Genomic DNA, 27,175 nt, shown 5'->3' with positions numbered 1-27,175 from the left:
GGCCGCTCGATCTCGCTCACGCGTGGGGCAGGTGCCACCTGGTCGGAGGCTCACCGCTGCGCTACCCCTGCTCCTTGCCTTCCTTCCCATGCTGGTGCTGGCATTAAATGTGTTCACACTAGTCCCATCAGATAGAGAAAACAGATCCACGTACTTTTATTTCAGGATTTTAAATTCTTTTAAAGCCGTATCTTTTAAATCACACGTCGGAATTCAGTTCCGTTTTCACCGTTGGATTCATCGCGACGACATCTTTGAAACTAGACCCCGCATGGATATGTTTCGACGGAATTTTTTTGATGCCAACTTTGGTGCTATATGGTGCAACTAAAGTACCGCATTGTGCAACTTTAGTACTACATGGTGCAACTTTTTTAAAATCAGTTGGCTTGTAATTTAGTCTAGTTGTACACATATTGATGTTTTAGGTTGCTTATAATGTAGTCTAGTTGCACACACATTGATGCTTAGTTGCCAGAAGGACTAGTTGCACACACACATGCTCAGTTGGCTTGTAATTTAGTTTAGTTGCACACATATTGATGTTTAGTTGGTAGGACACTAGTTGCACACACATATGCGCAATTGACGCGGCAATGTAGTCTAGTTGCACACATTGATATTTAGTTGACAAGACTAGTTACACACATATATGCTCAGTTGGCGCGGCAATGTAGTCTAGTTGCACACACACTGATCTTTAGTTGACAGAAAGACTATTGGCACACACATATGCTCAGTTGGCGCGGCATATAGTCTAGTTGCACACATATTGATGTTTAGTTGGCAGGTAGACTAGTTCATCGAAACATACTCATGTGGGATCTAATTTTGAAGAGCATGTCGCGAAGATTCCAACGGTGAAAACAGATCGCAATTCCGATGTGCGGATTAAAAGTTATGCCTTTTTAAAATTCTGAAACCACCAATAAATGCATAAGAGAACAAAGTGCATGCACCGAAAGATATGGCTGTGTTGCTATTTAATACGTCACGGAAGATTAGATGAGAAAGATTTTCTAATTTGGAAAAAGGATAAAAAATTCTTAAATAACCGGCCGCTCACTAACCAGGGCTGGGCGCGCTTCCCGACGACTGCGGTTGGATATACTAGTACGGTACCCCGATGTTTCTTCCTGAAACCTCCTCCACACGCTGACACGCACGCACGGTCAAGTCGTCGTCCCCTTGCCTTTCACCCACCGATCGGCCGACGGCGACCGCGACCGCGACCGCCACGCGCCGTGCCATGTATCGGCAAGGGTCGGTGGTCGACATTGGTTGCCGCCGCTCGGCGGCCGCGCATGTCCGCATGTCACCGTCCGCCACATGGCCGCCCGCCGTTCGCCGTTTGTCGTCGCCGTCGACGTTTCTGCCTCGAGAGAAAGCGGCTGGATCACTCGGCTGTGCGGTGCGTTGGCGGTTGCGAGTGCATGCACGTGGTACGGCCGACCTCATCGGCCGGGTCGGAGTAGCAGAATCGCTCACTGCAACCGTTGGACGCACGTAAGATGATGCTGCGTACTGTTGCGTCGCATTGGTCGCTCGCGGTCAGCCGGATGCCTCTGCAGTGCATGCTTGCGCGCAGTGCATGCTTGCGCGTGAAGCTGTGGCCTGTGGACACGAGACGTTGCAGTCTTTCCAGAAGAAGGCACGCGAGCAGTAACAGTGAAGATTTGGTCGCGTGCAAAAGTTGTCTTAAATCGAGAGGTTTCTGTACCGCCTCTTTGTGACGCAAGGGCATCTACTGCTGAAGATAACAATGAGGAGGTACCACGAAGATCACCAATGTATCTGCCAGGGTCGTCTCTAGCTAGCACCCGTCGATGGAGTACGTGGCTAATATTGGAGTCTGGCAGCTAGTAATACTACTCCCTTTGTCTCATAATATAAAAACGTTTTTAACTCTACACTAGTATAAAAAACGCTCTTATATTAGGGACGGAAGGAGTAGATCCGACAGTTTGTCCTGGGGCCTTGGCCTTGGCTTTCGTCAAGGTGCCAGGTGCCACGTGTCGCCTGGCGCGCCTGCCGCCACGGCCGAGGGGGTTCTTTTTGTCAATTTCATTCGAAGAAGGTCTTTTTTGGCAATTTCAGTGGGCAGGGAGTCTCTTTTGACAAAAAATCGCGAACCAACGGCAAAGCGATTTCGAGCTGCCTGCATACCACGGTCAGCAGTAGAACTTTCTGTGATCCGCATGTCACGTGTCGCTATCTCGGTGGAGCTTTCTGCGACCGCGATACGGCGGAGCCGGAGCGTGGCGGGACAAAGATTTGAGCGAGTGCAAAAGTTGTAGCCCGTACGCCGTAGCCACTAGACAGGCCGCAAGGGATCCCGGCCTCTTCCCTTTTTGTCTTTATTTACTGAAAGCTGGGTCTCATCTGAGATTGATCATGCTACGGCACACGGGTAGGGTAGGGACGAGTCGAAAGATGATAATGAGGAGCAGAGTAGGTACCACGAAGATCACCGATATATCTGCATGATCGTCTATAGCTCTTGTTGATATGGAGTAGTACGTACGTGGCTAGTTGGAGTCTGGTACTCGCTAGTACTCGCTAGTCGAGGTGGGCACACGAAATGAACCGATCATTTGTTGGCAAAGCATAGGCACCAGCCGTGGCGACTGCAACTACATGCTCCCGTCCCGGTGGGTCGCTCGTTCCACTAGCTGCAAGCCTCCCGCAAAGGGAAACTAGCAACGTGACAACATACCCTTAAAATCAATCCCATTTTACACCCCAGAAAAGAAACCCGAAGACGAGTAACTTTATGTTGAAAGAATTAATCAGTTTTACTCCCTGAAAAAATGGATGGTTGGCACAACCCTCAAATAATGGGCGATGTAATACAAGTACTAATGAAGGGCCTGTTGGTATTCACTCCACTCCGTCAGATCCTTAGCTCCACTCCCAGCTCCTAGGTTGCTAGCTCCACAGGGCAAACGAGGAGCAGACAACTTGTTCGGCAACTAACTCCACTCTGCACTCTGGATTACAGGCTCCCCACAACACATCAAGCTGGTTTGATACTGGTCAGTACGTGGATCACTTGTTGTGCCAATGATGCAACACAGTGCAGAAAAAATGCACAAATATGCTGAGTTTACTGAAAATAATGCTGAAGTTTCACACATAATTTCTTTGTGCAAAAATTCACTTTATCGCACAAGAACGCTTCAGCATGAGTTTGCTGAAATTACATGATTTTAGCAACATAGACAAATAGGATTTTTCATAAGATAAACACAAACAAAGGCAGCATAAACACATGTACTTTGTAGACATCACTCTAGTCCAGTGAAGGTCCTGCAGAAACAATTTTCAACACATGAAAACCTTTATGCAATGCTGGTGATTGCTTGAATAGAACCAAAAACATATATAGTCTGCTTCGGATGGTTTCACCTACAAAATTACGAAATTTGTTAATAGGTACAGATACATATCAATTGTGAAAGAAGCAAATCATGTTGTGATTGAACTAGCTAAGAACATCTTCTGGATTCTAGACTTATGCATCTTGCTACAAGGAAATAAATGACAAGTAATATTGTGACTAATATTTCAGCTACTGACAAAGACAGTGAACAGTTTCGACATGTTTGGAGACAACATTCACTTGTTTAACTTTACGACCAGTCATCTCTGAGAAAACATGAATTTATCAAGCAAGGTAAAAACTAAAGAATTGTAGCAAATAAAAACACATGAATGCGGTAGAAACTAGTATACTCACATTTATAGCAGAACTGGAAGTCACCAACCAAGAGCAATATCAGTTGCTAGTCTATTACGGAACCGGTCCATGTCTTTATCACTAGCCTCCGAGGTTGACGCATCCGATGCATTCGGAGGGATGGCATACCGTTGATACCTTGAAGGGATAGTTGGGACATAGTTGGGATCTCTGTCGACTCGAAGAAAGTGAAGATCCCCCTTATCATGATATCGAACGTAGTTGTGGAGGGCCATAGTTGCAGCCACTATCATCTTTTGAGTTTCAACTGAATAATTGGGCATCTTTAGTAGAATCTGCCACTTCATTTTCCACACACCAAACGCTCTCTCGATCACATTACGCTTGGATGAGTGTATCTTGTTAAATTTCTCCTTAGGTGTTCTTGGCGCCACACCTCGTTGAAAATCAGGCACTTGGTACCTTTCCCCCTTTGTAAGGTGCGAGATATCCAGGTCTATTAGGATAGCCCGCGTCCACAAGATAGTACTTACCTACAAACAACAAGCAGATTGCATGTAAGGCCTATGATTTGTTTACAGAATTTAAATAAAAGAAATTATTATAGGAACTACTAACCCTTTGGAGGATGAGGGAAGGTATCTTTGTCAGCTTCAATTGCATGATACAAGACACTGGTATCATGCATAGAGCCGGGTTGACCAACTGAAGTGTACATGAAATGCATGTCAAAATCACATATTGCCAGAACATTCTGTGTTGTTGATCCTGACCTTCCAATGTATCTAACTTGGTCGCCAGCAGGAATGGTAGCTCCGACGTGAGTACCATCTAGTGCGCCGATGCAGTCCTTAAGATGTGGATAAGCCCTTCTATCCTTTTGAATCCTTGGGTGCACACTACTAAATTTGGGTCCTTAGGTTTCAGGTAATCTGCTACCATCTTAATCACACAGAGTAAAACCTCATGAAACTTCCGGTGGACTGTATCTCCTGAATGCTTGAAACGATTTTGTGTTCTCCTATTAGACTCGCAACCCCCTAAAGTCCACAAGAACATTGCAAGCGCCTCATAACTGCTCACGAAACAGGTTGATTTGAAGCCATTCCTTTTGACCAACAAGTCATGCAATTGAAAGAAGAGGCGTGCGTTCATCCTCAACATGGTATATGTTTCTCCAGGTGTTGACACTGTCTCTTGCAGCCATCCGAACCCACTGAGAATAGAATTCCTTGGGTCTGCCTTGATCGAATAGTTGTCACAGTACTTCCCTGCAAGTGTTGATGCACCGGCATAGATGTTGGACATTGATTGGACATGGTGGCATACCCTCTTCTTCCTTTCTTCATAACTATCACTATCATTGTCACTATCCGATGACATCTGAACATACACAAGTAACAACAATTAGTACTTAATTATCAACCAGATTAGTCATAGCAGAAAGATAAGTAAGAATCATATGTAACATTAAAGACAAGTCATATGTAACAACATTTATCATGTAACCATCAGCAAGATGAGTCATAGCAGTAATATAAGTAAGATTACAAGAAATATTACCCAGATTGAAGACATACGGCTGAAACAAGGTAAATGAAGACAAACAACTGAAAAAGGGAAGAATGGGACTAACATAGTAATGTTACAACCCAAATAGTCTTACAAGTAAACCGGAGTACATAATTAAGTTCAAACTTTAAATTAGTATTACATCCCAATAGGCACAAACAACATCAGTAGCATCTAATGCCCATACTTGGTGTTGTATTTCCTACGCAACCAATCTAAACGAGCAGCACTTTCCGTCATATGCAAGAACATCTCTCTCTGCTCTCGCTTCACAAATAGTTCACTAGCAATGAAATATTCATCACTTCCTACTATTGCACCGCACTCAACAACCAGATCCATCACAGAAGTAATCGATGAACTCTCTTCTTTCTTCATGTATGACTCAAAGCTGGATTGGGTCCTCTCTGCTATATCTCCAACCCTGGTTATCTGTTCTTGTATAACGAGAGATGTCTTTGGCTTCTTGTTATTGCCATCCACATACCTCCCAAGTCTCTTCCCTTTTCCATCAGCATGTGACTCACCTGTTTGGGTCTCCTCCAGATCAACATCTTGTATGTCGTCCACATTGAAAATAGAAGTTGCACTGCTAGATTGGGGAATGGTGCCTGAAGCAAGATTCCAGTGATCTATACCATCACTCGTGATGTCAGCAAACATGATAGATAAGTTATTCTCATTTTGAAGTCCACGCTTTCGGAACTTGCCACGGCCAGGGATGTCCTAAAATACAACAAAACAAAGCTTAATTAGCATCACTACTCACGGAACAATTGCTTATATGATAAGAACAAATAGGAAAAGTCACGACTCACTATCTTTGCTTTCTTCCACCATTCAGCATCTTGTTTGATGGTGTTTCTCTCATAGTCCCACCCACCACCGGTCTCCTTCAATTTGAGTTTTCTGAAATTGCTGTAATCAGTCTTCAACTTATCCCACTTGTTCTTCAGTTGGAGCTTGGTGTACTCCAGACCTGTTCTGACTTTGAAATCTTTTGCAACTTCCTCATAAGCATTCTGAGTCAAGTGCTTGTCTGGCCTATTGCCAGCACACACTTGTTGGACAAAGAGCTCGGTCAAGATCGTAGTGTTATCGTCACTCCAATCGGCAGACATTCTTCAAGAAAATTATACATTAATTGCAAGCATTACAATTTAACACATATCGATGAACAATCATCAATCATGCTCCTAGTTACATACCAGCAAAGACCATGGTGAAAAAGAATCAGCACAGCTACTGTAGTACAAACAAATAATAATGTCTTAAGAAAATCCTGAAACAAATAATAATTTCTTAAGCAATCTCAATACAAACATATTTCAAAGACATGTAATATTGACTCAACTGCACTAGCTAGAGTTTATGAGCATCGGAGCAGATATCATATCCTATTCCCTCGCTAAAGGAAAAATAATAGTTACAGGTTATAGGCAGAGAAGGGGTTCACTAGCTAGTTCACTCCATCCATGTCAATCAAGGCAAATAAAAGAAACAGATGCAATACGTATATGTTTACAACATCCATGATAATCATGCAGTGTGTATTTATTATCTTTGAAGAAAAGGAAACTCTATCTGTCTCTATGCACTCTGTCGCTCATCCCCTTTCTATACCAACTCCCCTAATTCATCCCCTTCCTCTCAATTTCCTCACATAATCCTTGCAGGAATTACAGACATGTTGTACTACTACTTACTGGAATCAAGAACTAAGAATCAAGAACACCTGGAACTATTCAGGAATATGAATCAAGAACAGTAGAGGAACAAGGGTGAAGAGGAGATATGGATCTCACCTTGATGGATGTGATGTAGGCGTGGGTGCCGACCTTGCAAACGAGGAATCCGAGCTGCCAGGGACGAGGACGAGGCCCTGGTGATCTCAGCCGCCAGAGGTCCACTCAAACCGTATGCCCTCAAAGTGGTTGCCAAACAGAAAAGCCGCCTTGGATGAGGAGGGGGGCGAGGAGATGGCGAGGTCGCAGGGGCATGGATTTGGCCGGAGGGGAGCTGGGGATCCGTGGCGGCGGGGGTGGCGGCGGGCGGCGGCGCAGCGCTAGGGTTCCATGGTCACGTGAGGACAGGGGAGTCGCTGCACGGGCGAGAGAGAAAAGGATCGAGTGAAGCGGTAAGTTGTGCGGGGAGTGGCACGCGGAGCTCGGTTTTGCTGACTCCGCTGAATTGAACTATGGTCTGGTCCGCTCCGCTCTTCCTACTCCGTGGAGTCGGACCGTTCGGCACTGCTCTGTCCGCTCCAGGAGCAGAGTCGGGGAGCGAAGTGAAACCGAACACGCCCGAAATCATCCTTGTTGGTACCAGCAAAATTACTTAACTTGGTGTCTGCAGGATAGGTACCCATAATAGCGACTGAAAAGAAAGTCACTACGTGTTGAAATTTAAATTATTTTGATAGTTTCTGATGTATAAGAAAAATAAAAACATAAACAAAACAACAACTAGGGAAAAGCGGTTAACAAGGAAGATAATATTTGAATTTAAAAATATTGGTAGTAGAGAACTTGTACTTCCCCGGCAACGGCGCCTGCAAGACTTGGTGGCTTGATGGTGTGGCAACTTTTTTTCTTGTAACCTAAAACTCAAAGGTTTGTAGTAGACCCACAGGCAGCCCAACCCGTAGGCCCGAGTCCAGAAGGCCGACATCTCGGGCCAGGCTTGGGCTCCATTTTTCTCGCCTAAAAGCTCAACCCGAAAGCCCGAAAAAGCCCAAAATGACCATATATATTATTTCAAATATAGGTATAATATACTAATATAATATCATGAATATGAGTATTTTAATTAAAAAACAGAACTGTCCAAGCTGGGCGGGGCTCGAGCTTGGGATTTTCACTTCGGGCTTTGCCAAGCCCGGCCAAAACCTGGCCTGGGCCAGGGTATGAACAGGTTTAGCCTGTAGGTAGCAGCAAACTTCCCACTCCAATGAATGATTAATTAAACTATCAATCCGTTGTAGCATTTGTCCCAAAAATAATTGTCAGCGTTGCAAAGCAAATAAATGACTCGTGTCTCGACAAGTTTAGCAAATGTGTCAACCTTACTAGCTTTGCTAACTATAATGACAAGTTATTAACGTTTTTGTGGTTGGAATTACTTTTGTATTTTCAGACTAAATAATTGCTGAACATAAGTGAACATATGTACAAGATATTGGAAGTTTTTATGAAGAAAAATTGATCGGGGTTTATAGGTTCACCAATAGTAACCCTCCAAAAAGCAGTAGTGCCGTAAAAGTATCAAAACTATATATGTGAACAAAATGTTACATACTCATGATAGAAAAACTGCATATGTGATGTGATTCTGTTATATAGGGTAGTATGTCCATCAATCCACAGAGGCGGATTCCATCATCATCTATGATCAGTACGCCACTCAATGACTCAACTCTATTTACATCTCTATAATATGACCTCCAGAATAGGATTACCATACCACTCTGGTGTGGATCTCACTCTGGTTTACCTACGAGGTTCGGTAGTAACTTGATCTGAAGTTACATGATCATCATCATTAGCTTCCTCACTAATTGGTGTAGGAGTCACAGGAACAAATTTCTGTGATGGACTACTTTCAAATAAGGGAGCAAGTACAGTTACTTGATCAAGTTCTACTTTCCTCCCACTCACTTCTTTCGAGAGAAACTCCTTCTCTAGAAAGGATCCATTCTTAGCAACAAATGTCTTGCCTTCGGATCTGTGATAGAAGGTGTACCCAATTGTCTCCTTTGGGTATCCTATGAAGACACATTTCTCCGATTTGGGTTTGAGCTTATCAGGATGAAACTTTTTCACAGAAGCATCGCAACCCCAAACTTTAAGAAACAACAACTTTGGTTTCTTGCCAAACCACAGTTCATATAGTGTCGTCTCAACGGATTTAGATGGTGCCCTATTTAACGTGAATGAAGCTGTCTCTAATGCATAACCCCAAAACGATAGTGGTAAGATCAGTAAGAGACATCATAGATTGTACCATATATAATAAAGTACGGTTACGATGTTCGGACACACCATTATGCTGTGGTGTTCCAGGTGGCGTGAGTTGCGAAACTATTTCGCATTGTTTCAAATGAAGACCAAACTCGTAACTCAAATATCCTTCTCCACGATCAGATCGTAGAAACTTTATTTTCTTGTTACGATGATTTTTCACTTCACTCTGAAATTCTTTGAACTTTTCAAATGTTTCAGACTTATGTTTCATCAAGTAGATATACCCATATCTGCTCAAATTATCTGTGAAGGTCAGAAAATAACGATACTTGCCGCGAGCCTCAACACTCATCGGACCGCATACATCAGTATGTATTATTTCCAATAAGTCAGTTGCTCGCTCCATTGTTCCGAAGAACGGCGTTTTAGTCATCTTGCCCATGAGGCATGGTTCGCAAGTACCAAGTGATTCATAATCAAGTGATTCCAGAAGTCCATCAGTATGGAGTTTCTTCATGCGCTTGACACCAATATGACCCAAACGGCAGTGCCACAAATAAGTTGCACTATCATTATCAACTCTGCATCTTTTGGCTTCAACATTATGAATATGTGTATCACTGCAATCGAGATCCAACAAACTATTTTCATTGGGTGTATGACCATTGAAGGTTTTATTCATGTAAACAGAACAACAATTATTCTCTAACTTAAATGAATAACCGTATTGCAATAAACATGATCAAATCATATTCATGCTCAACGCAAACACCAAATAACATTTATTTAGGTTCAACACTAATCCCGAAAGTATAGGGAGTGTGCGATGATGATCATATCAATCTTGGAACTACTTCCGACACACATCGTCACCTCACCCTTTACTAGTTTCTGTTCATTTTGCAAGTCCCGTTTCGAGTTACTACTTTTAGCAACTGAACCAGTATCAGATACCGTGGGGTCGCTATAAACACTAGTAAAGTACACATCAATAACATCTATATCAAATATAGCTATGTTCACTTTGCCATCCTTCTTATCCGCCAATTACTTGGGGTAGTTCCGCTTCAGTGACCAGTCCCTTTGCAGTAGAAGCACTTAGTCTCAGGCTTAGGTCTAGACTTGGGCTTCTTCACTCGAGCGGCAACTTGCTTGCCGTTCTTCTTGAAGTTCCCCTTCTTCCCTTTGCCCCTTTTCTTGAAACTAGTGGTCTTGTCAACCATCAACACTTGATGCTTTTCTTGATTTCTACCTTCGTCGATTTCAGCATCAGAAGAGCTTGAGAATCGTTTCCGTTATCCCTTGCATATTATAGTTCATCACGAAGTTCCAGCAACTTGGTGATAGTGACTAGAGAACACTGTCAATCACTATCTTATCTGGAAGATTAACTCCCACTTGATTCAAGTGATTGTGGTACTCAGACATTCTGAGCACATGCTCACTAGCTGAGCTATTCTCCTCCATCTTGTAGGCAAAGTACTTCTCAAAGGTCTCATACCTTTTGACATGGGCATGAGTCTGAAATACTAATTTCAACTCTTGGAACATCTTATATGTTCTGTGGCATTTCAAAAAACGTCTTTGAAGCCCCGATACTAAGCTGTAAAGCATGGTGCACTAAACTATCAAGTAGTCATCATACCGAGCTTTGCCAAACGTTCATAACGTCTGTATATGCTCCTGCAATAGGTCCGTCACCTAGCGGTGCATCAAGGACATAATTCTTCTGTGCAGCAATGAGGATAATCCTCAGATAACAGATCCAATCCGCATCATTGCTACTAACATATTTCAACTTAGTTTTCTCTAGGAACATATCAAAATAAAACAGGGAGCTAAACGCGAGCTATTGATCTACAACATAGATATGCTAATACTACCAGGACTAAGTTCATGATAAATTAAAGTTCAATTAATCATATTACTTAAGAACTCCCACTTAGATAGACATCCCTCGAATCATCTAAGTGATTACGTGATCCAAATCAACTAAACCATGTCTGATCATCACGTGAGAGGGAGTAGTTTTCAATGGTGAACATCACTATGTTGATCATATCTACTATATGATTCACGCTCGACCTTTCGGTCTCGGTGTTCCGAGGCCATATCTGCATATGCTAGGCTCGTCAAGTTTAACCTGAGTATTCCGCGTGTGCAACTGTTTTGCACCCGTCGTATTTGAACGTAGAGCCTATCACACCCGATCATCACGTGGTGTCTCAGCATGAAGAACTTTCGCAACGGTGCATACTCAGGGAGAACACTTATACCTTGAAATTTAGTGAGAGATCATCTTATAATGCTACCGTCGATCTAAGCAAAATAAGATGCATAAAAGATAAACATCACATGCAATCAATATAAGTGATATGATATGTCCATCATCATCTTGTGCTTGTGATCTCCATCTCCGAAGCACCGTCATGATCACCATCGTCACCGGCGCGACACCTTGATCTCCATCGTAGCATCGTTGTCGTCTCGCCAACTATTGCTTCTACGACTATCGCTACCACTTGGTGATAAAGTAAAGCAATTACAGGCCGATTGCATTGCATACAATAAAGCGACAACCATATGGCTCCTGTCAGTTGCCGATAACTCGGTTACAAAACATGAACATCTTATACAATAAAATATAGCATCATGCCTTGACCATATCACATCACAACATGCCCTGCAAAAACAAGTTAGACGTCCTCTACTTTGTTGTTACAAGTTTTACGTGGCTGCTACGGGCTGAGCAAGAACCGTTCTTACCTACGCATCAAAATCACAACGATAGTTCGTCAAGTTAGTGATGTTTTAACCTACTCAAGGACCGGGCGTAGCCACACTCGGTTCAACTAAAGTTGGAGAAATTGACACCCGCCAGCCACCTATGTGCAAACCATTTCGGTAGAACCAGTCTCGCGTAAGCGTACGCGTAATGTCGGTCCAGGCCGCTTCATCCAACAATACCGCCGAACCAAAGTATGACATGCTGGTAAGCAGTATGACTTGTATCGCCCACAACTCACTTGTGTTCTACTCGTGCATATAACATCTACGCATAAAACCAGGCTCGAATGCCACTGTTGGGAACGTAGTAATTTCAAAAAAATTCCTACGCACACACAAGATCATGGTGATGCATAGCAACGAGAGGGGAGAGCGTGTCCACGTACCCTCGTAGACCGAAAGCGGAAGCGTTAGCACAACGCGGTTGATGTAGTCGTACGTCTTCACGATCCGACCGATCAAGTACCGAACGCACGGCACCTCCGAGTTCTGCACATGTTCAACTCGATGACGTCCCTCGAACTCCGATCCAGCCAAGCTTTGAGGGAGAGTTTCGTCAGCACGACGGCGTGGTGATGATGATGATGTTCTACCGACGTAGGGCTTCGCCTAAGCACTGCTACGATATTATCGAGGTGGACTATGGTGGAGAGGGGCACCGCACACGGCTAAAAGATCCAATAGATCAATTGTTGTGTCTATGGGGTGCCCCTCTCCTCCGTATATAAAGGGGGGAGGAGAGGGCCGGCCAAGGGGAGGAGGCACGCCCAAGGGGGGAGTCCTACTCCCACCGGGAGTAGGACTCCTCCTTTTCCTGTTTGGAGAGGGAGAGGGAAGGAAGAGGAAGGAGGGAGGAAGGAAAGGGGGGTCGGCCCTCCCTTGCTCCTTTCCCCTCCTTTTCACTAAAGCCCATTAAGGCCCATATACCTCCCGGGGGGTTTCGATAACCTCCCGGTGCTCCGGTATTATCCCGATCTCACTCAGAACCATTCCGGGTATCCAAATGTAGTCGTCCAATTTATCGATCTTTACGTCTCGACCATTTCGAGACTCCTCGTCATGTCCGTGATCACATCCGGGACTCCGAACTACCTTCGGTACATCAAAATACATAAACTCATAATATAATTGTCACCGAAACATTAAGCGTGCGGACCCTACGTGTTCGAGAACAATGTAGACATGACCGAGACACGTCTCCGGTCAGTAACCAATAGCGGAACCTGGATGCTCATATTGGCTCCTACATATTATATGAAGATCTTTATCGGTCAAACCGCATAACAACATACGTTGTTCCCTTTGTCATCGGTATGTTACATGCCCGAGATTCAATCGTCGGTATCTCAATACCTAGTTCAATCTCGTTACCGGCAAGTCTCTTTACTCGTTCCGTAATACATCATCTCGCAACTAACTCATTAGTTACAATTATTGCAAGGCTTATAGTGATGTGCATTACCGAGTGGGCCCAGAGATACCTCTTCGACAATCGGAGTGACAAATCCTAATCTCGAAATACGCCAACCCAACAAGTACCTTCGGAGACACCTGTAGAGCACCTTTATAATCACCCAGTTACGTTGTGACGTTTGGTAGCACACAAAGTGTTCCTCCGGTAAACGGGAGTTGCATAATCTCATAGTTATAGGACATGTATAAGTCATGAAGAAAGCAATAGCAACATACTAAACGATCAAGTGCTAAGCTAACGGAATGGGTCAAGTCAATCACATCATTCTCCTAATGATGTGATCCCGTTAATCAAATGACAACTCATGTCTATGGCCAGGAAACATAACCATCTGTGATTATCGAGCTAGTCAAGTAGAGGCATACTAGTGACACTCTGTTTGTCTATGTATTCACACATGTATCATGTTTCCGGTTAATACATTTCTAGCATGAATAATAAACATTTCTCATGATATAAGGAAATAAATTTACTTTGTCGCCCAGCCGTGGAGTTATACTTTCGGCCTCACCCTCCGCACCCGCCTCGCATCGTCATCGGTGTTGCTGTTGGCGACCACCAGCGCCTCCGCCGACACCTCACTGCCTCTGGCGTCCGCTTGCCCCACTCTGAGGCGGTCGCTGGATGTTGGCGTCGCCAGAATCGAACTCCATCGTCGGCACTGCCGCATCGATCACTTCGCGAGAAGGACGAACCAAACTAACAGCTGCTCATCTCGAAGCTTCGTTGACCACTAACAGCTGCTCAAAGTCGCCAATCGACCGAACCACCTCCGACGCCGTTCAAGTGTTCGATGATTTGCCTAGGTGATTTTTTTGGTCTTTTTCATCTCCTTTATTTTTTTTTCTTTTGTCATTTGAATTGAACCGAGCCATTTCTACTAAAGAAGAAGAGGTCGAGGGAGATGATCTTGGAGGACTCTTCGTTGTCGTCGGAGGAAGACGGCGACGACGACTTCAAAATTGCCGTTGGCATGATCTTTAATGAGGATTTTCTGTGGCCGATGAGAGGGTCACAATTCGGTTCTATGCACCTCAACCGAGAGAAAGTGGAGGGCCATGCCAATACTATGAGAGATAAGTGTGAACCCTTTGACGAAGTGTACTATCACGGATGTCCCGGTGCCGTACTGCCGTAGTGGCATGTCCATAGTACTTCATCATGCTATTTAGTTGGTTTGAACCCTTCCATGGGTTTGAATTTGTGCAAGGCGTGTGCCGGCTGCCGGGGCCACCAGCCACTAGAGTAGAGCACCGCCACTGCAAGTGCGGTCTGCAACATGGAAAAAGACAAGGTGGACGGCCCCGGCATCATACGCAGTGCCAAGGAATCATCATGCATGCCACACTGTCACGACTCACGAGAAGACCCACTGCAGCCCATCAGCCAAACAAATCCACACAGAAAAACAAAAATGCTTCCAAAAAGAGCACCACCGACCGTCTTCTCGTCCGGGACGAAATATACGACGACATGGGTTCGAGCAAACTGCTATTTGGTGTGCGTCGACACGGCAGTCGAAATGCGTGTCTGGTGCTTCCGTCCGTCCCTGGGCCTCCGTGCGCCGGTGCGCGCGAGAGAGAGACCGGCCAATGGCCCGAGGACGCGTGCCGAGGCAGGGCCAGTCGTCGCGCCGCAGAGCACCAGACCACAACATATTTTAAAACCTTCTGTCGCATTTCAGATCACAAATCGCCAAATATTTAGCCCGTGCAGGCAGCGATGCCACGGATCCGCCGCAGCCCGCAGGAGCAAATCTCTGCGACAGCAACGAAGAATAAAATAAAAACAAAATCTCAGGAACAAGAACAAAACGTACTCGTGTACCTATACACGAATAAAAATAAAGAATATTTTTCCCCTAGAACTTGGTACGTAGTACGTAGCAATAAAGAAATGCAGTTCGAATACAGCTCATCCTCGAGTGTCGTGTCGGCTCCACCCCATCCGCGTTGACGGGCCCGCCCATGTGGCCCACGTGGGCAGGGCCCAGCCACCGACCAATCGGGGACACCGAGGCCCCACTCCCAGCGACGGCCACCGGGCCCACCGCCAGCTCCGTCGAGCCAGCGACGCGCGCGCCAAAGCCCAGCTGGCGGCCACCCTCGCGCGCTTCGATGCAACGCGCGTCCCTCCAAAGCTTATCCCCAACGCTCCAGAGCGACGGCGCCGCAAACGGAAGCGGAACCTCCGCCGCGAATTTTCCGGGCTGCCACCCCGGCGACGGACCCCCTCCGCGCGCTTTCTCCGGGGGTGGGGTGGGTAGGGGGGAGCGGTAATCGGAACGGCAAAGGAACAAACCGCCCGATTTTTTGAAATTTAAACGGGCGATCGGATAAGCCAGTTCGTAGCTTCATTTAGTTAGAAAGTTAGAACAACCGCGTCAGCAAGATTACATACTTTTAATTGGTTTTTTGAAAAAAGTTTTAGATCATGTGGGAGAGAAAAAGAAGAAACTAATCGAGAGCCACTGTCTTTACAGATTGAACAAGGGAGGGTAAAGAGAAGAGATAAAACATGCGACAATAAACAATGAGAAAAGGTTTCGCTCCATTGCTTTCTTCGTCGGCGCTCGGCGCCAAGTGAAGGAAACAATTCGATCCGGGATTGATTTTCATTTTCTTGATCGGAGAACACCATAAAACGTATTTCCCCAAAAAGAATCGAGACAAGAATGCTGTTAATGTTCGACGACGATCCATCCATCCATCATCCATCCATGGGACTGAAAATGTTTGATCCGGGAGTGGTCGGAAATAAAGAATCAGCAGGGGGGGTTGGGGGAGGAGAAGAATTCCGGCGGCGCGGCGGAGCGGTCACAAGTTCTTGGATCCCCGGGTGTAGCCGTAGTAGGAGAGGTACCACTTGACGAACTTCTTGAGGCCGGCGTCGAGGTTGGTGGCGGGCTTGTACCCGAGCTGCTGCCGGGCGAGCGAGATGTTGGCGTGGGTGAAGGGCACGTCGCCGTTGCCGGGCATCTCCACCACGTGCTTCCTCGCCTTCACCCGGAGGTGCTTCTCCAGGATGGCCACCAGGGTGGGCACCGTCACCGGGGACGTGTTGCCCAGGTTGAAGATCCGGTACGGCGCCGGCCCGCGCTTCTTGCCGCCGGTGCCCGTGCTCCCGCCGGCCGTGTCCAGCGACCCCAGGCAGCCCTTGACGATGTCGTCGATGTAGGTGAAGTCGCGGGCGAGGTCCACGTGGTTCTTCCCCCGGTACACCGTGATGGGCTTCCCCTGCAGGATGTTGCGGGTGAAGGAGAAGTAGGCCATGTCCGGCCGCCCCCAGGGCCCGTACACCGTGAAGAAGCGCAGGCCGGTGATGGAGAGCCCGTAGATGTGGTTGTACGAGTGGGTGATCTCCTCGCCGGCCTTCTTGGTGGCCGCGTAGAGCGACGCCGGCTGGTCCGTGCGGTGGGACTCGGAGAAGGGCACCTTGTCGTTGAGGCCGTAGACCGAGGAGGAGGAGGCCCAGACGATGGCCGGCTGCGGGTCGGCGTTCTTGCACGCCTCCAGGAGGGTGACGAGCCCCGCCACGTTGGAGTGCACGTACGAGGCCGGATTCTCCATGGCGTAGCGCACGCCGGCCTGGGCCGCCAGGTGGAGCACGTGCGTGAAGGGGACGACGTCGAAGAGCTTGGCGAGGAGGCGGCCGTCGTTGATGTCGCCCTCGACGACGAAGACGCCGTGGGAGGTCAGCAGCGCCTTGCGGGCCTTCTTGAGCGAGGGGTCGTAGTAGGCGTTGAAGTTGTCGATGCCGACGACGCCGTCCCCGCGCTTGCGCAGCGCGAGCGAGCAGTGCGCGCCGACGAACCCGGAGGCGCCCGTGACGAGCACCGACATCCCGGCCCCGGCCGCGGAGCCCGGCGGCCTGCGCGGCGCGGCGGAGGCGCGGATCTGGCGCTCCCAGTGCAGGCCGCCCCAGGAGGCGGCGAAGTACTTGGAGGAGGTGTCGACGAAGGACTGGAAGCTGAGGTAGGAAGCGGTCATGGCGACGAGGAAGAGCGCCCAGAGGAACATGGTGCTAGTCGAAGCGAAGCAGCGGTGCAGCTGGCGGTTCATGGTGCCGCCCGCCCGCTCGATCTTCACCTTGCCGGGGGTCGACGGGAACAGGTCGTCCTCCAGCGCCCGCATCTTCTTGCAGCACGCCGTCGTCGTCGTGCCGCCTGCCCGTCCGCCGCGGCAAGGAAGCCAACCAATCAAGAAGATACCAAGAATCCCTCACACCCCTTGCTCCTCCTTGTCCCGGACGACGACGCAACCACGGACGGATGGAGGATCGATCAAGCAAGCAAGCAAGCAGGCGCAAATCGGCGCGGTGCCTTCCGTCGGACGGGTGCACAACGGGCGCGTGCGTGCGTATCCCCCGTCGGGAAATCCGGGGCGGACGGAAGGAATTTGCGCGAGCGAATTTTATTGGGAAGAAAGGGAAAGGGGGAGGGGGCAGGGGCTGGGTGCGCGCCTGCCTAGGGGAGGAAGGCGGGGAGGGGCGGGTATAAATAGGGGAAAGCGACGGGGGGTGGAGGGAGGAGCTGCCGGCGGCGGTGGCGGTGGCGGGTAGGGGAGGGGAGGATTGCGCGGCTATTTTTGGGGTCGGCCGCGGCGAGGCGGAGGATGTTGGGGGATTCGATCGATTCTTTCTTTCACGGGGACGGGGCGTCGGCGGCGGGTGAGCAGTAGTTTAGTTTCCTGGCGGTATTTATCCTGGCGCGGTCACGCGGGTTTATTATTACTCGTCGCTCATCACGGGCTGGGTTTCCGCGTGGGTTGTTTTTACTTTTTACGCGGCGGGGTGTGAATGTGATGCCGCTCTGTCCGTCGCATTCATTGGTGGGAATTGACGGATTTTCTGCCGCGTGACTTCCGTGAATTGGTGTTTGACTGCTGCCAACTGACTGATCTTCGGGCTGGATTGGCGCCGGCGTTTCTTCAGGCCTCGAGCATGATGCCATATCGAATTTACCGTCAGGACAAGAATGCGTTGCGACTGATCTTCAGGCTGCATGGATCCCCAATTCGATTGCCCTCGATCGGATACCAATCTGGGCTCAAATTCATAGTCTGAGATAGATATCAAAGATAGACGATGCAAGGGGCTTTACACAATCGACATGCTTAATTGAAAGGTCGATATCACACTGTAATGCAAACGCGCAATTTGCATATCCAGATTCATGTAAAACGTGATAAACACACACTTTTTTTTTGAATATGCAAAGCTTGCGTATCATTCATTGATAGGTAGAAGAGAAATTACAGAGATACAAGAGGAAAAGAGAGAAGCGCCACACAAGGTGTGGGAAAGACGCACGAAGGGATACAACACAGCTATATAGACTCTCCTAGCTCGAACTCCAGCCAGCGGCAAAGAGACGAGGGGGCTGTTCGGATTGGATTCGCCGCACGCCCAGCCAATATTTTGGCGTTCACCAGGACACTGCAACTTGCTTGGATTGGTTCCAATGTTTTGGCTCGCCAACTGAACCAACCTTTTCCTCTGTGGTTGTATGCCAATTCGTTGGCGAAACCAGGGGCGGCCGTTTTGGCCGCCAATATATTGGCGCGCCCGCGACGCCCACAATTTGGCGTGGCGTTGCTGGGCAAAAACCAAACAGCCCTGAGATACAAGGGCATCTGGGCCGCGTCGCGACCAACGCCGGGCACCATCACCGCACAGCCACGCCTTCAGGACGAACCAAATCAACATACCTCCCAACTAAGTGCCTAGAGGATCGGCAAGTGGGTGCAGGATCTGGCCGGACAAGGAGAAGAAGCCACGGAGAGAGCGTCGTCGAGACCATACACAGCGCCCCGGATGCCCACGCCAAGAAGAGCAGCCCGGACCAGCAGAGCGTCCGAAGTATTCAAATCCAACACCGAACACACCACAAGCAACAAGATGTTGGTAATCGTAGCATAATTTAAAATTTTCCTATGTTCACCAAGATGCATCTATGGAGTCTACTAGCAACGAGGGAAAAGGAGTGCATCTACATACCCTTGTAGATCGCGAGCGGAAGCGTTCCAATGAACGTGGATGACGGAGTCGTACTCGCCGTGATCCAAATCACCGATGACCGAGTGCCGAACGGACGGCACCTCCGCGTTCAACACACGTACGGTGCAGCGACGTCTCCTCCTTCTTGATCCAGCAAGGGGGAAGGAGAGGTTGATGGAGATCCAACAGCATGACGGCGTGGTGGTGGATGTAGCGGCTCTCCGGCAGGGCTTCGCCGAGCTTCTGCGAGAGAGAGAGAGGTGTTGCAGGGGAGGAGGGAGGCGCCCAAGGCTGTAGTTTGCTGCCCTCCCTCCCCCCCACTATTTATAGGACCCCTGGGGGGGCGCCAGCCCTTGGGAGATCAGATCTCCAAGGGGGGCGGGGGCCAAGTGGGGGGGAAGGGGTGCCTTGCCCCCCAAGGCAAGGGGGAAGCTCCCCCCTAGGGTTCCCAACCCTAGGCACATGGGGGAGGCCCAAGGGGGGCGCCCCAGCCCACTAAGGGCTGGTTCCCTTCCACTTTCAGCCCACGGGGCCCTCCGGGATAGGTGGCCCCACCCGGTGGACCCCCGGGACCCTTTCGGTGGTCCCGGTATAATACCGGTAACCCCCGAAACTTTCCCGGTGGCCGAAACTTGACTTCCTATATATAATTCTTCACCCCCGGACCATTCCGGAACCTCTCGTGACGTCCGGGATCTCATCCGGGACTCCGAACAACTTTCGGGTTTCCGCATACATATATCTCTACAACCCTAGCGTCACCGGACCTTAAGTGTGTAGACCCTACGGGTTCGGGAGACATGTAGACATGACCGAGACGCCTCTCCGGTCAATAACCAACAGCGGGATCTGGATACCCATGTTGGCTCCCACATGTTCCACGATGATCTCATCGGATGAACCACGGTGTCGAGGATTCAATCAATCCGTATGCAATTCCCTTTGTCAATCGGTATGTTACTTGCCCGAGATTCGATCGTCAGTATCCCAATACCTTGTTCAATCTCGTTACCGGCAAGTCTCTTTACTCGTACCGCAATGCATGATCCCGTGACTAACGCCTTAGTCACATTGAGCTCATTATGATGATGCATTACCGAGTGGGCCTAGAGATACCTCTCCGTCACACGGAGTGACAAATCCCAGTCTCGATCCGTGCGAACCCAACAAACACTTTCGGAGATACCCGTAGTGCACCTTTATAGTCACCCAGTTACGTTGTGACGTTTGGCACACCCAAAGCACTCCTACGGTATCCGGGAGTTGCACGATCTCATGGTCTAAGGAAAAGATACTTGACATTGGAAAAGCTCTAGCAAACGAAACTACACGATCTTTTATGCTATGCTTAGGATTGGGTCTTGTCCATCACATCATTCTCCTAATGATGTGATCCCGTTATCAATGACATCCAATGTCCATAGTCAGGAAACCATGACTATCTGTTGATCAACGAGCTAGTCAACTAGAGGCTTACTAGGGACAGGTTGTGGTCTATGTATTCACACATGTATTACGATTTCCGGACAATACAATTATAGCATGAATAATAGACAATTACCATGAACAAAGAAATATAATAATAACCATTTATTATTGCCTCTAGGGCATATTTCCAACAGTCTCCCACTTGCGCTAGAGTCAATAATCTAGTTCACATCACCATGTGATTAACACTCACTGGTCACATCACCATGTGACCAACATCTAAAGAGTTTACTAGAGTCAACAATCTAGTTCACATCACTATGTGATTATCACTCAATGTGTTCTGGTTTGGTCATGTTATGCTTGTGAGAGAGGTTATTAGTCAACGGGTCTGAACCTTTCAGAACCGTGTGCTTTACGAATATCTATGTCATCTTTGTGGATGCTACCATGCGCTATTTGGAGCCATTTCAAATAATTGCTCTACTATACGAATCCGGTTTACTACTCAGAGTCATCCGGATTAGTGTCAAAGTTCGCATCGACGTAACCCTTTACGACGAACTCCTTTCCACCTCCATAATTGAGAAAATTCCTTAATCCACTAGGTACTAAGGATAAGTTCGACCGCTGTCATGAGATCCTTTCCCGGATCACCATTGTACCCTCTTGACCAACTCATGGCAAGGCACACTACATGTGCGGTACACAGCATAGCATACTATAGAGCCTACGTCTAAAGCATAGGGGACGACCTTCGTCCTTTCTCTATCTTCTGCTGTGGTCAGGTCTTGAGTCTCACTCAATACTCACACCTTGTAACACAGCCAAGAACTCCTTCTTTGCTGATCTATTTTGAACTCTTTCAAAATCATGTCAAGGTGTGCTGTCTTTTTGAAAGTATCATCAGGCGTCTTGATCTATCTCTATGGATCTTGATGCCCAATATGTAAGTAGCTTTATCCAGGTCTTCCTTTGAAAAACACCTTTCAAACAACCCTTTATGCTTTCCAGAAATTTTACATCATTTCGGATCAACAATATGTCAATCACATATACTTATCAGAAATGTTGTAGCGCTCGCACTCACTTTATTGTAAATACAAGTTTCTAACAAACTTTGTATAAACCCAAAAACTTTGATCACTCCATCAAAGCGTATATTCTGACTCCGAGATGCTTGCTCTAATCCATGGAAGGATCGCTGGAGCTAGCATACCTTTTAGCATCCTTAGGATCGACAAAACCTTTCTGATTGTATCACATACAACCTTTCCTTACGAAAACTGGTAAGGAAACTTGTTTTGACATCCATCTGCCAGATTTCATAAATGTAGCTAATGCTAACATGATTCCGACGGACCTAAGCATCGCTACGGATGAGAAAAACTCATCGTAGTCAACTCCTTGAACTTGTGAAAATACTCTTTGCCACAAGTCGAGCTTTATAGACGGTAACATTACCGTCCATGTCCGTCTTCTTCTTAAATATCCATTTATCTCAATGGCTTGCCGATCATCGGGCAAGTTCACCAAAGTCCATGCTTTGTTCTGATACATGGATTCTATCTCGAATTTCATGGCCTCGAGCCATTCGTCGGAATATGGGCTCACCATCGCTTCTCCATAGCTCGTAGGTTCATTGTTGTCTAGCAACATGACTTCCAAGACAGGATCACGCATTACTCTGAAGTAGTGCGCATCCTCGTCGTCCTACGAGGTTTGGTAGTGACTTGATCCGAAGTTTCATGATCACTATAATAAGCTTCCACTTCAATTGGTGTAGGTGCCACAGGAACAACTTCCTGTGCCCTGCTACACACTAGTTGAAGCAACGGTTCAATAACCTTATCAAGTCTCCACCATCATCCCACTCAATTCTTTCGAGAGAAACTTTTCCTCGAGAAAGGACTCGTTTCTAGAAGCAATTACTTTTGCTTCCAGATCTGAAATAGGAGGTATACCCAACTGTTTTTGGGTATTCTATGAAGATGCATTTATCCGCTTTGGGTTCAAGCTTATCAGCCTGAAACTTTTTCACATAAGCATCGCAGCCCCAAACTTTTAAGAAACGACAATTTAGGTTTCTATAAACGGTGTCGTCTCAACCGAATTGCGTGGTGCCCCTTTTAAAGTGAATGCGGTTGTCTCTAATGCCTAACCCATAAATGATAGTGGTAATTTGATAAGAAACATCATGGTATGCACCATATCCAATAGGGTGCAGTTATGATGTTCGGACACACCATCACACTATGGTGTTCCAGACGGTATTAATTGTGAAACACTTTCCACAATGTCTCAATTGTGTGCCAAACTCGTATCTCAGATACTCATCTCTATGATCATATCACAGACATTTTATCCTCTTGTCACGACGATCTTCAACTTCACTCTGAAATTACTTGAACCTTTCAATAATTTAGACTAGTGTTTCATCAAGTAAATACACTCAGCATCTACTCAAATCATCTGTGAAGTAAGAACATAACGATGTCCACTGCATGCCTCAGCACTCATTGGACTGCGTACATCAAAATGTATTACTTCCAATAAGTTGCTCTCTTGTTCCATCTCACTGAAAACGAGGACTTTCAGTCATTTTGCCCATGTGGTATGATTTGCATGTCTCAAGTGATTCATAATCAAGTGAGTCCAAACGATCCATCTGTATGGAGTTTCTTCATGCATATATACCAATAGACATGGTTCGCATGTCTCAATCTTTTCAAAAATGAGTGAGTCCAAAGATCCACCTACATGGAGCTTCTTCATGCGTTCTACACCAATATGACTCAAGTGGCAGTGCCACAAGTATGTGGTACTATCATTACTATCTTATATCTTTTTGGCATGAACATGTGTATCACTACGATCGAGATTCATTTTAGGTGCAAGACCATTGAAGGTATTATTCAAATAAACAGAGTAACCATTATTCTCCTTAAATGAATAACCGTTTTGCGGTAAACATAATCCAATCATGTTCAACGCAAACACCAAATCTCGATGGTAGAGGGAGCATGCGATGCTTGATCACATCAACCTTGGAAACACTTCCAACACATATCGTCATCTCACCTTTAGCTAGTCTCCATTTATTCCGCAACTTTTATTTCGAGTTACTAACACTTAGCAACCGAACCAGTATCTAATACCCTGGTGCTGTTAGGAGTACTAGTAAAGTACACATTCATATAACGTATATCCAATATACTTCTGTCGACCTTGCCTGCCTTCTCATCTACCAAGTATCTAGGGTAGTACTGCTTCAGTGTGACCGTTCCTCTCATTACAGAAGCACTTAGTCTCGGGTTTGGGTTCAACCTTGGGATTCTTCACTAGAGCAGCAAACGACTTGCTGTTTCATGAAGTATCCCTTTTGCCCTTGCCCTGCTTAAACTAGTGGTTTTACTAACTATCAACAATTGATGCTCCTTCTTGATTTCTACTCTCGCGGTGTCAAACATCGCGAATAGCTCAAGGATCATCATAATTATCCTTGATATGTTATAGTTCATCACGAAGCTCTACTAGCTTGGTGGCAGTGACTATGGAGAACTATCACTATCTCATCTAGGAGATTAACTCCCACTCGATTCAAGCGATTGTGGCACTCAGACAATCTGAGCACACGCTCAACGATTGAGCTTTTCTCCCTTAGTTTGCAGGCTTAAGAAACTTGTCAGAGGTCTCATACCTCTTGACGTGGGCACTAGTCTGAAATCCCAATTTCAGTCTTCGGAACATCTCACATGTTCTGCGACGTTTCAAAAACGTCTTTGGTGCCACAATTCTAAACCGCACTGAACTATCACGTAGTCATCAAAACGTGTATGTCAGATGTTTCGTAACATCTACAGACGACGCTGAGGTTCAGCACACCGAGCGGTGCATTAAGGACATAAGCCTTCTGTGCAGCAATGAGGACAATCCTCAGTTTACGGACCCAGTCCGCATAATTGCTACTACCAACTTTCAACTAAATTTTCTCTAGGAACATATCTTAACCAGTAGAACTAAAGCGCAAGCTATGACATAATTTGCAAATACCTTTTTGACTATGTTCATGATAATGAAGTTCATCTGATTATGAACTCACACTCAGATAGACATCCCTCTAGTCATCTAACTGAAACATGATCCGAGTTTAACTAGGCCGTGTCCGATCATCACGTGAGACGGACTAGTCAAGATCGGTGAACATCTCCATGTTGATCGTATCTTCTATACGACTCATGCTCGACCTTTCGGTCCTCCGTGTTTCGAGGCCATGTCTGTACGTGCTAGGCTCGTCAAGTCAACCTAAGTGTATTGCGTGTGTTCCGAGGCCATGTCTGTACATGCTAGGCTCGTCAACACCCGTTGTATTCGAACGTTAGAATCTATCACACCCGATCATCACGTGGTGCTTCGAAACAACGAACCTTCGCAATGGTGCACAGTTAGGGTGAACACTTTCTTGAAATTATTATAAGGGATCATCTTACTTACTACCGTCGTTCTAAGCAAATAAGATGCAAAAACATGATAAACATCACATGCAATCAAATAGTGACATGATATGGCCAATATCATCATGCTCCTTTGATCTCCATCTTCGGGGCACCATGATCATCTTTGTCACCGGCATGACACCATGATCTCCATCATTGTGTCTTCATGAAGTCGTCACGCCAACGATTACTTCTACTTCTATGGCTAACGCGTTTAGCAACAAAGTAAAGTAATTTACATGGCGTTATTCAATGACACGCAGGTCATGCAAAATAATAAAGACAACTCCTATGGCTCCTGCCGGTTGTCACACTCATCAACATGCAAGTCGTGATTTCTATTACAAGAATATGATCAATCTCATACATCACATATATCATTCATCACATCTTCTGGCCATATCACATCACATAGCACTTGCTGCAAAAACAAGTTAGACGTCCTCTAATTGTTGTTGCAAGTTTTTACGTGGTTTGTAGGTTTCTAGCAAAAACGTTTCTTACCTACGTATGACCACAACGTGATTTGCCAATTTCTATTTACCCTTCATAAGGACCCTTTTCTTCGAATCCGTTCCGACTAAAGTAGGAGAGACAGACACCCGCTAGCCACCTTATGCAACTTGCGCATGTCAGTCGGTGGAACCTGTCTCACGTAAGAGTACGTGTAAGGTCGGTCCGGGCCGCTTCATCCAACAATGCCGCCGAAACAAGAAAATACTAGTAGCGGCAAGAAGAATTGGCAAACTCAACGCCCACAACTGCTTTGTGTTCTACTCGTGCATAGTAACTACGCATAGACCTGGCTCATGATGCCACTGTTGGTAATCGTAGCATAATTTAAAATTTTCCTACGTTCACCAAGATGCATCTATGGAGTCTACTAGCAACGAGGGAAAAGGAGTGCATCTACATACCCTTGTAGATCTCGAGCGGAAGCGTTCCAATGAACGTGGATGACGGAGTCGTACTCGCCGTGATCCAAATCACCGATGACCGAGTGCCGAACGGACGGCACCTCCGCGTTCAACACACGTACGGTGCAGCGACGTCTCCTCCTTCTTGATCCAGCAAGGGGGAAGGAGAGGTTGATGGAGATCCAACAGCATGACGGCGTGGTGGTGGATGTAGCGGCTCTCCGGCAGGGCTTCGCCGAGCTTCTGCGAGAGAGAGAGGTGTTGCAGGGGAGGAGGGAGGCGCCCAAGGCTGTAGTTTGCTGCCCTCCCTCCCCCCCACTATTTATAGGACCCCTGGGGGGGCGCCAGCCCTTGGGAGATCAGATCTCCAAGGGGGGCGGGGGCCAAGTGGGGGGGAAGGGGTGCCTTGCCCCCCAAGGCAAGGGGGAAGCTCCCCCCAGGGTTCCCAACCCTAGGCGCATGGGGGGAGGCCCAAGGGGGGCGCCCCAGCCCACTAAGGGCTGGTTCCCTTCCACTTTCAGCCCACGGGGCCCTCCGGGATAGGTGGCCCCACCCGGTGGACCCCCGGGACCCTTCCGGTGGTCCCGGTACAATACCGGTAACCCCCGAAACTTTCCCGGTGGCCGAAACTTGACTTCCTATATATAATTCTTCACCTCCGGACCATTCCGGAACCTCTCGTGACGTTCGGGATCTCATCCGGGACTCCGAACAACTTTCGGGTTTCCGCATACATATATCTCTACAACCCTAGCGTCACCGGACCTTAAGTGTGTAGACCCTACGGGTTCGGGAGACATGCAGACATGACCGAGACGCCTCTCCGGTCAATAACCAACAGC

General features: G+C 47.2%; 2 protein-coding genes across 2 annotated transcripts; both read right to left on the bottom strand.

Moving 5' to 3' along the window:
• Window positions 1-5,446: 5,446 nt before the first annotated feature.
• Window positions 5,447-14,165, bottom strand: LOC109755761 (L10-interacting MYB domain-containing protein-like). The gene is made up of 4 exons (XM_020314653.2): window positions 14,007-14,165; window positions 6,481-6,554; window positions 6,091-6,316; window positions 5,447-5,998 (listed from the first exon to the last, which is right to left on the bottom strand). The coding sequence occupies exons 1-4, from the start codon at window positions 14,163-14,165 to the stop codon at window positions 5,447-5,449; spliced, it is 1,011 nt and encodes a 336-aa protein (XP_020170242.2).
• Window positions 14,166-16,028: 1,863 nt separating this feature from the next.
• Window positions 16,029-18,160, bottom strand: LOC109755754 (UDP-glucuronate 4-epimerase 1). Its single transcript, XM_020314645.4, has one exon. It carries the CDS (start codon window positions 17,626-17,628, stop codon window positions 16,312-16,314), a length of 1,317 nt encoding a protein of 438 aa, XP_020170234.1. The 5' UTR covers window positions 17,629-18,160; the 3' UTR covers window positions 16,029-16,311.
• Window positions 18,161-27,175: the final 9,015 nt, after the last annotated feature.

Source organism: Aegilops tauschii, chromosome 6, assembly GCF_002575655.3.
Source record: "Aegilops tauschii subsp. strangulata cultivar AL8/78 chromosome 6, Aet v6.0, whole genome shotgun sequence".
NCBI lineage: Eukaryota > Viridiplantae > Streptophyta > Magnoliopsida > Poales > Poaceae > Aegilops > Aegilops tauschii.
The sequence above is the reverse complement of the archived record's forward strand: the minus strand, read 5'-3'. Positions and strand labels throughout refer to the sequence as shown.